This window comes from Arachis hypogaea, chromosome 14 (genome assembly GCF_003086295.3).
Source record: "Arachis hypogaea cultivar Tifrunner chromosome 14, arahy.Tifrunner.gnm2.J5K5, whole genome shotgun sequence".
Classification (NCBI taxonomy): domain Eukaryota; kingdom Viridiplantae; phylum Streptophyta; class Magnoliopsida; order Fabales; family Fabaceae; genus Arachis; species Arachis hypogaea.
The window spans coordinates 105,737,732-105,752,732 of record NC_092049.1 but is presented as its reverse complement, the minus strand read 5'-3'; the positions used below and the strand labels follow the sequence as shown (position 1 = coordinate 105,752,732).

The 15,001-nt window shown below is 41.3% G+C and overlaps 2 protein-coding genes across 2 annotated transcripts; one reads left to right on the top strand and one right to left on the bottom strand.

The window, feature by feature from the left end:
- The first annotated feature begins 853 nt into the window (after window positions 1-853).
- LOC112743631 (protein yippee-like) lies at window positions 854-4,830 on the top strand. The gene is made up of 6 exons (XM_025792912.3): window positions 854-1,222; window positions 1,409-1,537; window positions 3,171-3,214; window positions 3,608-3,716; window positions 4,045-4,100; window positions 4,505-4,830. Exons 2-6 carry the CDS (start codon window positions 1,442-1,444, stop codon window positions 4,587-4,589), a joined length of 390 nt encoding a protein of 129 aa, XP_025648697.1. The 5' UTR covers window positions 854-1,222; window positions 1,409-1,441; the 3' UTR covers window positions 4,590-4,830.
- A 7,416-nt stretch (window positions 4,831-12,246) lies between these two features.
- Window positions 12,247-14,229, bottom strand: LOC112742872 (uncharacterized). The gene has a single exon (XM_025792111.1). The coding sequence runs from the start codon at window positions 14,227-14,229 to the stop codon at window positions 12,247-12,249; it is 1,983 nt and encodes a 660-aa protein (XP_025647896.1).
- Window positions 14,230-15,001: the final 772 nt, after the last annotated feature.

Genomic DNA, 15,001 nt, shown 5'->3' with positions numbered 1-15,001 from the left:
TAGTATTTGACCAATTGATACAAAATATATACGATAATAAATAGTATAATTCTCAAGTTTTTATGGAAATAATGAGTAATCTAAGATAAGGTTATTGTTTGACAGAATTTTGTTGAGAATATTTAGTAAATCGTACTAAATAAATTTATGTGTACATAATAATAATGGATTAATTCAAAAGAAGTTATGTACTTAGTCAAATTACATATACATATATAATAATAAACATGTGATAATTATTTAGTTTTATGTGAATAGTAAATCTGTCTAAAGTTAATTTTTGTAGAAAAAATACCAATAAATAAATAATATTCTTTTAAATCTTAACTGATTTTATAATAATTTAATGTAGTGGAATCAAATTTAATTACTTAATAGAGACAAATAAATATTATTTTTATGTACTATTAAAAAATATTTTAAATTATAATAAGAGCACTTGTCCTCACAAGTTATAAGTTTTCAAGTAAATTTGTCCTTAGATTTATATATAATGGTTTTTTATTTATTGTAATAATTGCTGAATAAATTATTATTATTTTTTATTTAAAATTAAATAAAAATAAAATAAAAATATTAGTTTATATAAATTTTAAAATTTAATAAATGATATACTCAAATATAAATAATAACTTTAAATTTTTAATTTCTAGCAAATCAAAATTACTTCTGTGTTTTTTTTATTAAAAGTATTATGATTCAGTCTTATTAAAAATATTTAATAAGGGAAGATAAAAAAAACTACATTCTTTTCAGTTATATGCTCTCAATTATATCGGCGAATTCAGGCGCATTTTCGTATACTCAGTTATATTTTTTAATAATTTAACACGAACGGTTATGCGGAGGAACCCTGGAAGTTGTAACATTTTCAACCTTGTTTAAGGGTTATATTCTGAATTGAGTCTCTAAGAGTGGCTTGCATAACAAGTTATGTTAGGAGCAGTCCGGCGCCTTACCCAGAGAGAAGGGTGACATGTCATGTGTCCGTAGAAACAAGGAACGGCAAACTCTTTATTGATTATCATCATCACTCCCACACGCCCCCTTCGATTTCATTTCGCGATTCACATTCACATTCTAATTTCCAATTAACAAAACAAACCCACTCCAAATTTCAGTTTCACAGAACCCATTCCAATTCCATTCATCACATTCACAATGCGCTACCACTCTGTCTTCTCTCACTGATATAACTCTCTCTCTTCTTCATCTTTTCTCGGTAATCATTCTCTCATTAACATTATTATTCCCAGCATTTTCACCGAATTGGTATTTTCCCATTTAACATGGCATGCTTTTATTTTATTTAATTTTTAATTTGTCGTACGGTTCTTTTTGGCTTTCTGATTTCCTTTTGTGTGTTTGTAATTTTTCCTTTTCCTTCTTTCTGTGGCTGTGTCTCAAGTTGATAGATTGGTGTTAAGGTAAGGGAGAAGACATGGGAAGGCTATTCTTGGTTAGTCTTGAAGGGAACTTCTATAGCTGCAAGCACTGCCAAACGCATTTTGCCCTTGCTGATGATATCATTTCCAAGGTTTATTTTTAATTGTTTATTGTGTTGTTATTATTTTCCTTTTCTTTTTCCTCTCATACATTTGTGTGATGATATCTTGGTGCCTGAATGGCTGAATGTACAATTTGATGATATCTTAATGTCTGGGTTTTTGTTGGAGAATTATGTGATATAATGCCTTTTGTGATGATGGTTTAAAATAGTGGGTATATTTGCTTTTTTGATTACTGTGATTACCATTAATTGTGCAAGAGTGTTGCTAAGGCAGCAAAATTGTTGTCGAGTGTTGAAGGGAGTATCACGACGCTATGGTTGCAAACACAATTTAGAACCATCATGCCCCCATTACTGGTTGATCATGATGATGGGAATCTGATTAACCCCAGAGGGGCCAAATAGAAGATAGGATCGACACGAAGTGAGAAATTGATGGAGCTTAAGAGGAATTGTTTCTGGAACACATACATATATGAAGCAGTGGCATTTTTAGATAGGATCGTGTTTGGGTTAAACATGTCGATACTAACTTGTGGACTCTACATGATGTTCAACTATTATTGGTATTTCGTTTTGGTTGTTAAATGTATAAGATTTTGAATTTCTGTGTGCTGCTATTTTTTGGTGTCAAGTCATTCATGTCTCCATAGTTGTGTTTCATTTTTTCGCATTGACATTCTATTCACTGTAATTGCGTAATTCCTTGGAAAGGTTTTGGACTAGTTACAAACGTGTATGGGAGCACCAAAGTATGGCTTCCTCAAATTTTTTTTAAGCCATGTAATTGTATTAATTGTAGGCATTGTGGTTCTGTTATATTCACATTGAGTACCTAGTGTTTCTAAGCAAAAATGTTTCTCACCCTGGTGATTCTCTCAATTCAATGACTATATTTTTTTTTTAATTCTTGAGACAGATTGTTATGGGCATAGGCATATAAGTAGTGGTGTAGAATATGCATATACAGGGCATGGCATTATCCCAATAAGTAAATAAATCAGAAAGTAAAATGGTCCAGTTTGGAGATGAAGTGTTTGAAAGATTTGTTCAAATAGAATATACGTCTTAACAGACTTAAAAAGATGTTTTTTTTTCTTATCAAATTTTCTAATTAAAATTTCATCCAGATTTAAATATGCCCACTTCTGGTTAGCTCTGCGAAGCCATTTGTGCCTGATGAATTTGTTTGAGAGATCTAAACATAAATGGGCTGACTTTAGAAGTAATCCATGAGCCATGACTTGACGCAATGACATCGTTTGATTCATATAGCCAACTCCACCTAGTGAAACAAGACTTTGTTGTTGTTGTATGGGTTTTATCTCTAAAATTGGATTCAAATGTCATCAATATTGAGTCTGTTGGGCCATATTCTCTTGATTGGTTATATACTTATATATGAACAAAGCAATATAAAATGTCCTCATTGGAAACTCGTTGACCACTAAAAGTTGGAAGTTTTCTATTCCTTGATCATGGCACCTGATTGACATCAGGTTGGCTATTTTGACATGGATGCGGTTATGTGTTACTAAATAAATAGAGAATTTTGAGTATGATTACCTTCCCTGTGCTGCATTGTGCATCTGTATCTTAATTGTACAGCGCAGACAATCTAAACTAATCTGGTTTTCTTGTTTATTATTTATTTTTTTAGTCTTTCCAGTGCAGGCATGGGAAAGCTTATCTCTTTGATAAAGTGTAAGTTTCATTTGACTTTCTCATTACAAAATTAAAATAAGCATCTCTAGTGCCATTGCAGAATTTTTTGGATACTGTTGCATAAATATTTAGCTAAATTAGCGATAAACATCAGAATAAAAATAATAATTGTCAAATACATAGCCTATTACATATCATGCAATTGAGTAAGTTCACTCTTCTAGGTCTAATAAAAATTTTCATGTCTATCAATGAGTACATTCCTTTAAAAGTGGTGATTTCACAGAGAATAACTTACACTTCTATGCTTTCAATATCTTGAATGCTTCAGTAATGCACTTGGTACTGGATGAAAAATCATGATGAGTACGAGACTTTGTTGTGTAATAGCATTGAGTAATTGAAATAACTTGTTATTCCATCTTATGACAGTGTAAATGTTACCATTGGAGAGAAAGAAGAACGAAATCTGATTACTGGAGTGCACACTGTTGTTGACATATTCTGTGTTGCATGTGGATCCATTGTTGGATGGAAATATGTAAGGACCAATTTTTATGGCCTGTTGTTGGCGATTTAGTTGTTCAGATGCTGTTGACATTTGCAAATGCCTGTTTATAACATAGACTCATCAGATAACACTACTACTTTTTGCAAGTTCAAAATCACATTGCCTACTTTTTTCTTTATCTGTTTAGATAACTTATTACTTCTCAAAAAGAACCTTTTAAAACATTCAAAGTAAGTACTTCTATTAGTCATTAGTCAGCATTTAAATATAGAATTACTTATTGATATGTTACTTTCTAGAAGTTTTCTTCTTAAGTTATTCTTCTAAAAGACCAACTTTCTATCTCATTTCACTTCAGGAGTCTGCTTGTGAGAAATCTCAGCAGTACAAAGAAGGAAAGTTTATCCTTGAAAGGTGACTAGTTAGTTAATCTGCATTTATAGCTTTTATGTTTTATCTTTATATTCAGGGTAAATTTCAATAACCTCTCTTGTGCTTAGGCAATGTTACAGATAACACCCGCTCTATTCATAGAAGTGTACACTAAACTCCTTGAAATTTGGGTTATATTGACACTCGGCACCCTTGTAGTGTATAAAATGCGACACTAACCTCCCTTATAAACATGAGAAGAGGTCAATGTCTGCATGACATATCAAGGGATGCCGGGAGTAGAATTACCTAATTTCAGTGGAGATCAATGTAATTTACCATTTAGTTCATTTGTTTTTCAAACGAGAATAAGTGGCATTGGGGATCTGGTAATGGTCGGTGGCCAGTATTTTTAAACGAGATTTGCGATTTGTTATTGTGAATAGGTTTAAGGTGTTGGGACCTGATGGCAGCCTCTACATGGAAGCTCAAGAACCAAATGCTGCTGGAAGTGATGTTGATGATGTTTGATTTGCTCATTTAGGATCTAATCTCATTTTGAAACTGTACATTCTCTATGCTTCTTCCTGTTAAAATATGTTATACCTCAGCTATTAGTATACACTTACAATGCACTAAAGGTTACAATAGTTCCCTTACCCTTAATTCAAAATCAACTAGGCCAAAATGTTGGAATTGTATGAAACTAGTGAACTGTTTATATGATTTGATTAATCAGATTCGGTATAGAAAGTAAGCCTTAGTGCAAACACTAACGATGTTTTCCCCTTGAAAAGCCAAAGCTTGAAGTTTCCAATTTTGTTGTAATGCATTTATCAAAGAAAAATCTTTGAAATATGTTAGCACAACCTTTATATTATATTCGGTTTTGCTAAGACACCAACTTATTTTTAACAAAATATTAGCCAACAAAGTAGTGAATGAGCAAGATTAAGAGAAAGAAAAGGAAAGGATGTTGGTTGTCAATCTTTTTCCGTATTCTATAATCTCTGGTTTTCATGGAGAGGTAATTTTAATGTCCTGGATTGCTACTATAAATGCTACTTAATATTGAATAATCACTGTTGGATTACAACAAAAACGAGTAGTAGCAATTTTGTAGATTGACAGCGGAGAGAGGATGTAGAAGAAAGTTGTGGTTTATCATTTCCATTTCAAACAAAAAACCTGTTCATCACCAGTTGTCTTTTGTCCTTACACCAAACGATTATGATCATGATTTTCCCCTTTTCCTCTAATGATTTTCTGGGAGAAAATATACGCTTCTAGCGTATTACGATAGTCAGAATTGAGCTCTACATAGTTCATCCATCTTCCTTATTTGTGACATAATGCAAAGCACAGTAGATAAACCCAACGCTAGAAAAAGAATAAAAACGAAACGTTGGTTGACAGGACCAAGAGCCATTCTCCCTCCAAGAATGTCCAGTAAGTAGTTTCTTTTTAGCATGATGACATGGCCATGTGCAAATAAGCAGGGGCACATTTTGTATTTTTGTCATTTTAAGCCGGGGCACATTCAATAAAAATAAATATACAGTTAAACATCACAAATTACATCAAATTTAATTTCGATATTCTGATAGTGTTTACATATACATTTAATTACATAATGACATATCAGTAAAATAATTATATTTTACATTGCAAAAAATACTCTACAACCAAGTGATTTACCCAACTAAGTTGTATTTCAGCTTATCATATTCAAGCGCACTTCTTCTTCCTGTTATGTACACTACTGCTTAGTTTTCTTTTTCTTCTTCTTCCTCTTCTGTACACTGCTACTTCGTCTTCTTCTTTTTCTCTTTTTTTCTCATCTTTCTCTTTTGTTATCATCATTGTCGTTACTACCGCCGTTGCCGCCACCTCCTCCTCTTCCTCCTCTTTCCTTTTACTCCTCCTCGTTAGAGAGTAAAATAAAAAGAATTATGAAAAAATAAAATAAAAAAAGAAAAAAAAAAGATGAAAAAGAAGAAGTAAGAGTAGAAAATAAGGAGGAGGAAGAGAAACAGTTTTGAATTATGCATAATTTATCAGAAAAATTTCTTAATAATAACATATAGATATCTTAGTTTTGACACCGAAATTTTGATGTCTCTTTAAATAAATTTCAGTGTTATTTTTGTTTCTAGCAAGAATTCAATTCAATAAGTGTAAATTTATTTTCATTCAACTAAATAAGATTGCAATACATATTATTTAAGTCTAATATGAGAAGCAATACTCCTAAAAGATGTAAGAGCAAAAGAAAAAAAAGGAAGAAGAATAAGAAGCAAAAAAAAAAAAACAGCATTAAAAAAGAAATTTATGTGTTTTATAATAAAATTTCAATGTTAAAATTATAAAATTTTGGTGCTATTTTTATTTATGACAAGAATTCAATCGAATAAGTGTAATTCAAAAAATTTCTATGTCACGGTAAAAAAATTTCATTTTATTTTCTGATAAATTCAACATAACTCAAAATTCCTCATTTCTTTCTTCTTCTTCGTTATTATCATCATCTTTTTTTTTTAATTTCTCATAATTCTTTTGTTTTACCCTTATAACAAGAATAAAAATAAAAATAAAAATAAATCAAACAAAGAAAAAGACATACATACTACTGCAAAAATCACCAAAAAAAGGAAGAAAAGAAAAAAATGCAACAATAACAAAGCAATAAAAGAATGACGATGACAAAAAAAATATATAAAGAAGAAGAAAAAATACGAAGGAGAAGAAGAAGAGCGCAAAGAAAAAGAAGAATGTGAAGAAAAAACGCGGGATATGAAAAGGTTACTGGTTAGCTAATAATAAAGTTAGTTTTTGTTGAATTTGAACCAACTTGGTTAGATTTAATTGCCAAAAAAATTTAAATATATAATATCATTATTTATATTTATATTGACAGCATAAATGGTCATTCAAAAGAACGGATGCGATTCATTGGGCAATGTGTAAAAAGTACACTTTTTCGGTGATCAAAATTAAACTCAATTACATTTATCTTTTCTTTTTTTCTTAATAGATTTATTTTGTGTAAATACAATACCCTAATTTTTGGTTCCAATAACATGTAAATGAAATTTCAATCTTTAGTTTATATATATATAAATCTCTAACAGTTTAATTTCTTCTGGTTTTAGACTCTTGAAGAATTAAAACTCAACTATATATTTGTTGTAGCAAATGAATGGAAAAGGATCAAAACTCAAACTATAAAAAGTTACAAAACTTAGATAAAGAAGGAAAAAATTATGGAACTGTTCGGTAGGTCGGGTACCGGACGGTTTGGGTTGGTACTTCGATTGATAAGAGGAAAATTGCCTGGTTCCGAGATGCTGGGTTGTAGGGAGTGCAGCCGACGTTCCGAGCTCTTCGAATGGAGAAGGGGGTGTCACCTGCAAAGACACTCCGACGCTCTAGTCAGCAAAGTGTGCAGATGAAAAAGGATGAGTGGTATATGACGTACCTTGGGGGAAGGGTAGGACCTTCCCCATATATATCATGTCAAAGGTGGGCCCATCAAGGACAGGCCCACCTTCCTTGATGCTTCCTTCCCACAACTATAACGTAGCTGTCAGGGACGCGTGTTCGGGTCGGCGACTGAGCGTCTTGCTCCTGACCGTCCGGGTCGGGTGGTGCTCAGGTCGGACTGGCCCGCTAGTGGTTTGGGTCAGGCCGTAACAGTGCCCCCAACGCGCCAGCAATGATCATGAAGGTGGTTGGTGGTGCGTTATCTCTTATTCCGTGTGTTGTCGCCAGGTCGGCCACCCGTGGAGGGGACGTGCCTCTTGCGCGCGTGTCTGTTTGTTGCTGAGGTGACCGTTTGTCGCCTCGTTCCTCGCGCGGAGCATTAAATGCTCATAATGGGTTGGAAAACCCTGTGCGCAAAGACCATTTTGCTCCCAGGCTTTTCGCGCTTCTTGAGTGGCAGTTTTAAACAGTTTTGCATTTGTTTTCCTCTCCCACTCTTGCTTCTCCTATCTCCCTCTTCTTCACTCCCAAATATCCCAAAGCCGCGTTCTAGCATCCTTGTGCATCTCTTTTTTCTTCCAAGTTTTTGCAACTAATCCAGGTAAACATCGATCCCTTCTCTTTTCTGCTTCAGGGTTTTCTTATCCTTATTGTTGGCCTTCCTGTACGTTTGTTGTTTGTGCTTGCTCCTTGTTCTTGTTGTTTGTTTGATTTTTGTATGATAGATGACTTTTTAGTGTCAAGTAGGTGCGTTAGGGGGGTTACCATTCCAGGGTAGGCTTTGTTTGGATTTAGTTTTTAGCCATGCTTGGTCTTAACTGTTGGATAGGACAAATATAGTTTCTGGGCTTTTTTCCGGACTCCCGACCTCATAGACTAATGGAGTGGTACCCCCACTGTAGGTATGCCTCGCATCGTTTCTCGGGCTTCTCCCTCCGCCACGAATTAAGATCCCTACGCCTGAGTGACTTCCGATGTGAAGGATTCGCCAAATCAGATGGACGAGGGGGAGTTGACGGAGTTCCGACAAGGCGAGTACTTGTGTGGAGGGACAGACGAGGAAACCAATTATGACGTCTTCGTTCCTTCCCCCAACGAACGGCTATATGAGCTTAATTTCCATTCCCCCGGGTTCCCGACTGGATCTGGTTCTATAAATACATGTTCACTCAGGTGGGGGTTTGTATCCCATTTTCTCCTTTCCAAATGGCGCTTCTTAATCGGATCTCCGTGGCGCCGTCGCAACTGCATCCAAACAGTTGGGCTTCTATCCGGTATTTCGAGATGGTATGCGAATATCTGGAGTTGCTGGTATCTGTTGACGTCTTCCTTTTTTTTCTTCAACCTCACTAATCCTTCCAAGGAGGGGAAGGCAAGGAAAGGGTTCATGTCCTTCCGATCTGCCCAGGGTCGGAGGATCTTCGGCTTGTTCGAGGACTCTTATCATGGGTTTAAAGATAAATATTTCAAGGTGCGTCCGGTCGAAGGTCGTCACCCCTTTTGGTTGTCGTTAGAAGGGGAGCGCCTCATTCCGACGTACTGGAGCTTTGGGGCGGGGTCCAACACATTCATTAAGGTGTCTTATAGGGGGATGTCCGCTGTGGACAAGAGGGTCGCCGACGTGTTGTTGGCGGTTTTTGGGAAGAACCATATGAATCCCCACCTTTTGATGGGTGACCGGGAGGTCACCAGGAATTATGTTTGTGAGTTGTTTTGCCTTGTAATTTGCGTTTCCTTTCATTCGCTTGGTTGTGCCGGTTTCACGACTTAACTTGTTTATTTGTTTGTTGCAGTGGAGATGTCTGCTTCTGTGACAGGGTTTGAGGACTTGTTCAAGACTTTCTTGGTGGACAACGATGAGGAGGAGGCGGAGAAGGTTGACGAGAAATCGGAGGACCCTTCTGAGGATAAAGATCAGGCGACCCTGTCACCCCGTGACACCAAGATGACGGGTAAGAATTCTGACGGGGCGCGCATTTCTCCAGTCCGAGAGGAGACGGCTGGCCCCGAGCACTCGACCTCCGCTCGACCAAAGGATGACGACTTGAAGCTTATCCCCACCCCCAAAAGGCAGAGGGCATCCTCTAGCCCAGAAGGGGTTCTTACCGTAATGGAGCGGAACTTTGACGCCGAAACCTTCATAGATTTGCAGCTGCTCCCCGGCACAGAGGATCATTTTCTTGGTATCGAGCTTGTGGGGCAGGCAAGGTGGATGTACCGTACCCTTCTCCGCGGTACCGCAATAGCTCGGAAGGCTGAATTCGAGTTGTCAGGATGCAGTCGTTGCGCAGGAAGCTCGAATCGGCTGTCACGGCCAATAACAAATTTAAAGCTCAAGTTGAAACTCTTCGGGAGCAACTGTCCGAGTCGGGGAAAAAACTGAAAGTCGCTGAGGAGAAACCCGCGTCTGCCGAGGAGAAGCTGAAGGCCTCCGACGACACCGTGTCCCGTTTAACCGAGCGGGAGATTACTCTGGAGAGCCAAATTAACCCCGCGCAAGGTCAGGTGGTGGCTTTGGAGAAAGAGCGTGACGTGGCCGTCTCGTCAGCTAAGGCCGCTCAAGCTGAGGTTGAGGAGCTTAAAAAGAAACATAAGGTGACCAGAGAGCAAGGGAAGAACGCGATCTTCATGACCGAGGAGGCCCTTAAGGCCCAGGTGAAGATCGTGGCTCCCGATTTCGACACGTCGGCAATTGGAGTTTTCAAGACGATCAAGGATGGAAAGATTGTTGATATGCCCAAAAAATGAGCTCTTGTACCTTATGTTTTTGTATGGATTTACGGTTTTATTGTAGAACTTTTGAAGCTTTCTTCGTTATACATTAAGAGTCGCTTGGTCGGCTTGTGATTATTGTTTTTTCCCTCTGGTAGCATTTTCGTTTTGTTTTGTTATCGTTTTGTCGGTATGAGCTTTCCGCCCGTGTTTATTTACCGTTGTGTTGGTAATTTGGCGAAGCCAGGTCGTGGCCTCTTGTTATCGTTGCAGCCGTTTGTTATGGCTTCTATTTAGATGGCTCCCGGGGTGATTAGTCCCGGGGTGCCGTATCGAGGTTCCGTTTAACGCGTCGTGAAACTTGTTGTCGTGTGTTGTGTAGGTAAAAAAGAAAAGACAATAGAAGTAAAATTGGTAGAAATGACAAGTAAACATTAACTGGTAATTAAATGAGTTTGTTACCATGGCGAATACAAAGGTAAGTGATTAAGTTCGCTAGATCGCTTGGCCGGCACGCTAGAGCTAGGGGTAAAACCTTTTCAGGTTACCCGCGTTCCAGGTTCTCGGGACCTCCCTTCTGTCGAGCTTCTCCAATTTGTAGGCGCCTTTGCCAATCACTTCTTTGACCCTGTAGGGGCCTTCCCAGTTTGCCGCCGGTTTGCCTTTTCCCTGGGTCGGTAGGCCGATATCATTGCGCCGTAGGACGAGGTCGTTTTGCTCAAATTCCCTCTTGAGCACTCTGGTGTTGTATCGTAGGGCCATTATTTGCTTTAGTGCTACTTCTGACAGGTGGGCCTTCTCCCTGGTCTCATCTACTAGGTCCTTTTCTACAGCTTCTTCCACCCCCTTGAGAAGTAACCGTGGGCTCTGTTCGCCGATCTCTACGGATATCATTGCGTCTACCCCGTATGTCAGGCGGAAAGGGGTTTCTCCCATGGCAGACTGCTCGGTTGTACGGTAGGACCAGAGGACTGAGGCGAGCTCATCAGCCCATGCTCCTTTCTTGTTGTCTAGCCGCTTCTTGAGGCCAAGCAAGATGACCTTATTTGCGGACTCGACTTGTCCGTTTTTCTGGGGGTGTTCTACCAAGGAGAATTTCTGTTTGATGCCCAAGCCGGCGAGGAACTCTATAAACTTCTCATTTTTCCGGATTGGCTTCCACCCCCCTTTGGGTTATCATGAATCCTAGGAACTTTTCGGACTCCATGGCAAAGGTGCACTTGAGGGGGTTGAGCCTCATGCCGTGTCGTTGGAGGGCTGCGAACACGTTTCCCAGGTTGCTTAGAAGATCTTCAGGTTCGGTGGTCTTGGCAAGGATGTCGTCCACGTAGACTTCCACCGTTTTGCCGATGATGTCGCCGAATATCTTGTTCATCAGCCTCTGGTATGTGGCCCCTGCGTTCTTCAGGCCGAAGGGCAATACTTTGTAGCAATAGATTCCTCCTGGCATTATGAACGCCATTTTTTCTTCGTCTGGCCGGTGCATCGGTATCTGATTGTATCCAGAATAGGCATCCATAAAGCTCAGATACCGGTACCCCGCTGCCGCGTCGACGAGTGCATCTATGTTGGGTAGGGGGTAGCAATCCTTGGGGCATGCTTTGTTGAGATCAGAATAATCCACGCACATCCTCCATTTTTCATTATGCTTTCTTACCAAGACTACGTTCGACAGCCAGGTCGAGTAGTCGAGTTCCTGGATGAATCCTGCTTCGAGGAGGCTGGCCGTCTGCTTGGCCACCTCTTCTGCTCTCTCTTGTGACATCTTCCTCCTCCTCTGTGCCACCGGTCTAGCTTCTGGTTTGACAGCCAAATGATGTGACATGAGTTGGGGGTCTATCCCCGGCATGTCGGCTGGTGTCCAGGCAAATAGGTCGCCGTTGGCCCTGATCATTTCCATTAAAGGTTCTTTCAGCTCGTGAGGGAGATTTCTATTCACGAAGGTGAACTTCTCCTCCGTGTCGCCGACTCTAAACTTTTCCAAGTCCCCTTCTTATTTGGGTCTCGGCTTGTCGCTGACTCTGGTGTCCAAGTCGGCGAGGAACACTCCTGACGCTTCTTTCAATTTCTTTCTTAATGAGAGACTGGCATTGTCGCAAGCGACTTCCGTTTCCAGGTCTCCCCGTACAGACCCTATTGATCCTTTTTCAGTTATGAACTTCATTAGCAGCATCTTTGTGCTGATGACTGCCCCCAAGTCGTTGATGGTCTTCCTCCCTAGGATGATGTTGTAGGCTGTGGAGTCTCGTAGGATCACGAACTCTGCCATTACCGTTCTTCTCCCTTGGCCTTGTCCTACAGAGGTCGGCAGGGAGATTATCCCGTCTGGCTTGATGAAGTGGTTGCCGAGGCCTACAACGCCATGCTGGTGGGTCTTTAAGTCGGCGTCCCTCAGACCCAAGGCGTCGAACATATTGTGGAACATGATGTTCGAATCTGCCCCCGTATCTACAAGGATCCGCTTGACGAGACCGGTTCCTACTCTGGCCGTGATGACCATGGGAGGGCTTTCTGCGACCTCGTCGAACCATTGGTCCTCCGGGCTAAATGAAATGGATGGGAGTGTCTTGGGGCTTCGCGCGGAGGATGTGGAAATAGCCAAGACTTTGGCGTCTTTCTTATGTGCCGACTTGGACCTAGGCGCCGCGTTTCTCGCCGTTACCACGTTCACTATGGTAAGGCCGTGGTCGTTGTCCTCTGGCTCTTGGTGTCGCTTTGATGCCCGGGTCTTGTCTTCGCCCTCGTGGTCGCGGTTCCGTCTCCTCGGCTCCCTAATGCGGTGGGAGAAATCGGCTAGCTTTCCCTCCCTGATCGCTTGTTCCAGTGCATCTTTCATGTCAAAGCAGTCATGCGTCTTGTGCCCATATCCCTTGTGGTAATCACAGTAGAGGCTCCTGTTCCCGCCTGTTCGTTCCTTCAAAGGTCGGGGTTTCGACAAGATCCCCTTCTCGGCTATTTGTTGGTAAACTTCCGTAATCGGCGCGGTGAGGGGAGTGTAATTGCTGAACTTCCCGACACGAGAAAATGGCCTAGGAGTCTTGCTCGGACCGCCGTCCCTGGCGTGTTCCTTTTGTCTTTCCCCACTCCCGTGGTGTCGGGTTTGATTGTAAGGGGGCTGTCGTTTGTTGGCAGCCACGACCTGGCTGACTTCTTCATCGTTAATATACTCCCTGACTACACATTGGATCTCCTGCATTGTCCACACCGGCTTCGTGGTGAGGTATTTTCTGAAGTCCTCGTTTAGAAGTCTGTTCGTCAGGCACAAGCTTGCAACCGAGTCAGTCATCCAATCAATCTCCAAGCACTCATCGTTGAATCGGTCTAGGTATTTCCGGGTCGGTTCGTCGGATCTTTGGGTCACTCCAAGTAGATTGATTGGATGCTTTGCCTTCACAATTCTGGTTGTGAATTGGGCTAGGAATGCGCGGCTAATGTCCGAGAACCTGGTCACCGAGCCCTGCGGGAGGTTATTGAACCACCGTATTGCAGGTCCCGCTAAGGTGACCGGGAAAGCACGGCACCTTACCTCGTCTCCCACTCCTTTCAAGTTCATTCTGGCTTCGAAAGCCGTAATGTGTTCTTGTGGGTCTTGGGTTCCGTCGTACCTCATGTCCGTTGGCTTGTCAAAGTGTTTTGGCAGCCAGACCTCGAGGATGGAACGATGGAATGGGGTTGTGCCCATTATCACCAGTCCCCACGTTCTGGTTGTTCTTCCCTCGTCGTCCTCCCGACGAGCGTCCTCACGGTTTCGCTCCATGGTACGCCTATCGTTCCTGGCGTATATGAGGGGGTCGTGGCGTCTTCTCACGCGTCCTCCCTCCCTGTCGTTCTCAGTTTCAGATTGTGGGCTAGCTGTTCGTCGGGAGCGGCTTCTTGAGACGGAGCGGGAGTGGCTCGATTCGGGAGTTTGTTGACGATGTTCCCGGTCTGCCAGTCGGTGCTCTAGGTCTTGCATTCTGTGGTGTAGTTCTTGCATTATTCTGGCGCTGTTGTCGCCAGTTCTTCCGAAGGGTCGCCTTTTGGGAGATCGTGTGGTTCGTCATGGAGGGGAATTCGTGCGTGGCCGGGGAGGGGCCACGGAGGCTTCCCCTCTGTGCTCGGTCTCACGGCCTGTTCCCCCTGGGCCCAGTACAACGTCCATTCAGGCAATTACGTTCCCCACAGACGACGCCAATGTTCGGTAGGTCGGGTACCGGACGGTTCGGGTTGGTACTTCGATTGATGAGAGGGAAATCGCCTGGTTCCGGGATGCTGGGTTGTAGGGAGTGCAGCTGACGTCCCGAGCTCTTCGTATGGAGAAGAGGGGGTATCACCTGCAAAGACACTCCGACGCTCTAGTCAGCAAAGTGTGCAAGTGAAAAAGGATGAGTGGTATATGACGTACCTTGGGGGAAGGGTAGGACCTTCCCCATATATATCATGTCAGAGGTGGGCCCATCAAGGACAGGCCCACCTTCCTTGATGCTTCCTTCCCAAAACTGTAACGTAGCTGTCAGGGACGCGTGTCCGGATCGGCGACTGAGCGTCTTGCTCCTGACCGTCCGAGTGGGTGGTGCTCGGGTCGGGGCGGTCCGCTTGTGGTTTGGGCCAGGCCGTAATAGGAACTTATAAGTATAATACAACTATCAAGATAAAACTTACATAATTACATGGAGCCTTTTTTCTTCTTCTTTATAATATAGTGCTTTAATAGATTGTTTTCCATATGCTTTTATGTTGTTCTATTTGGTGGTTTATTCTCTACAGGT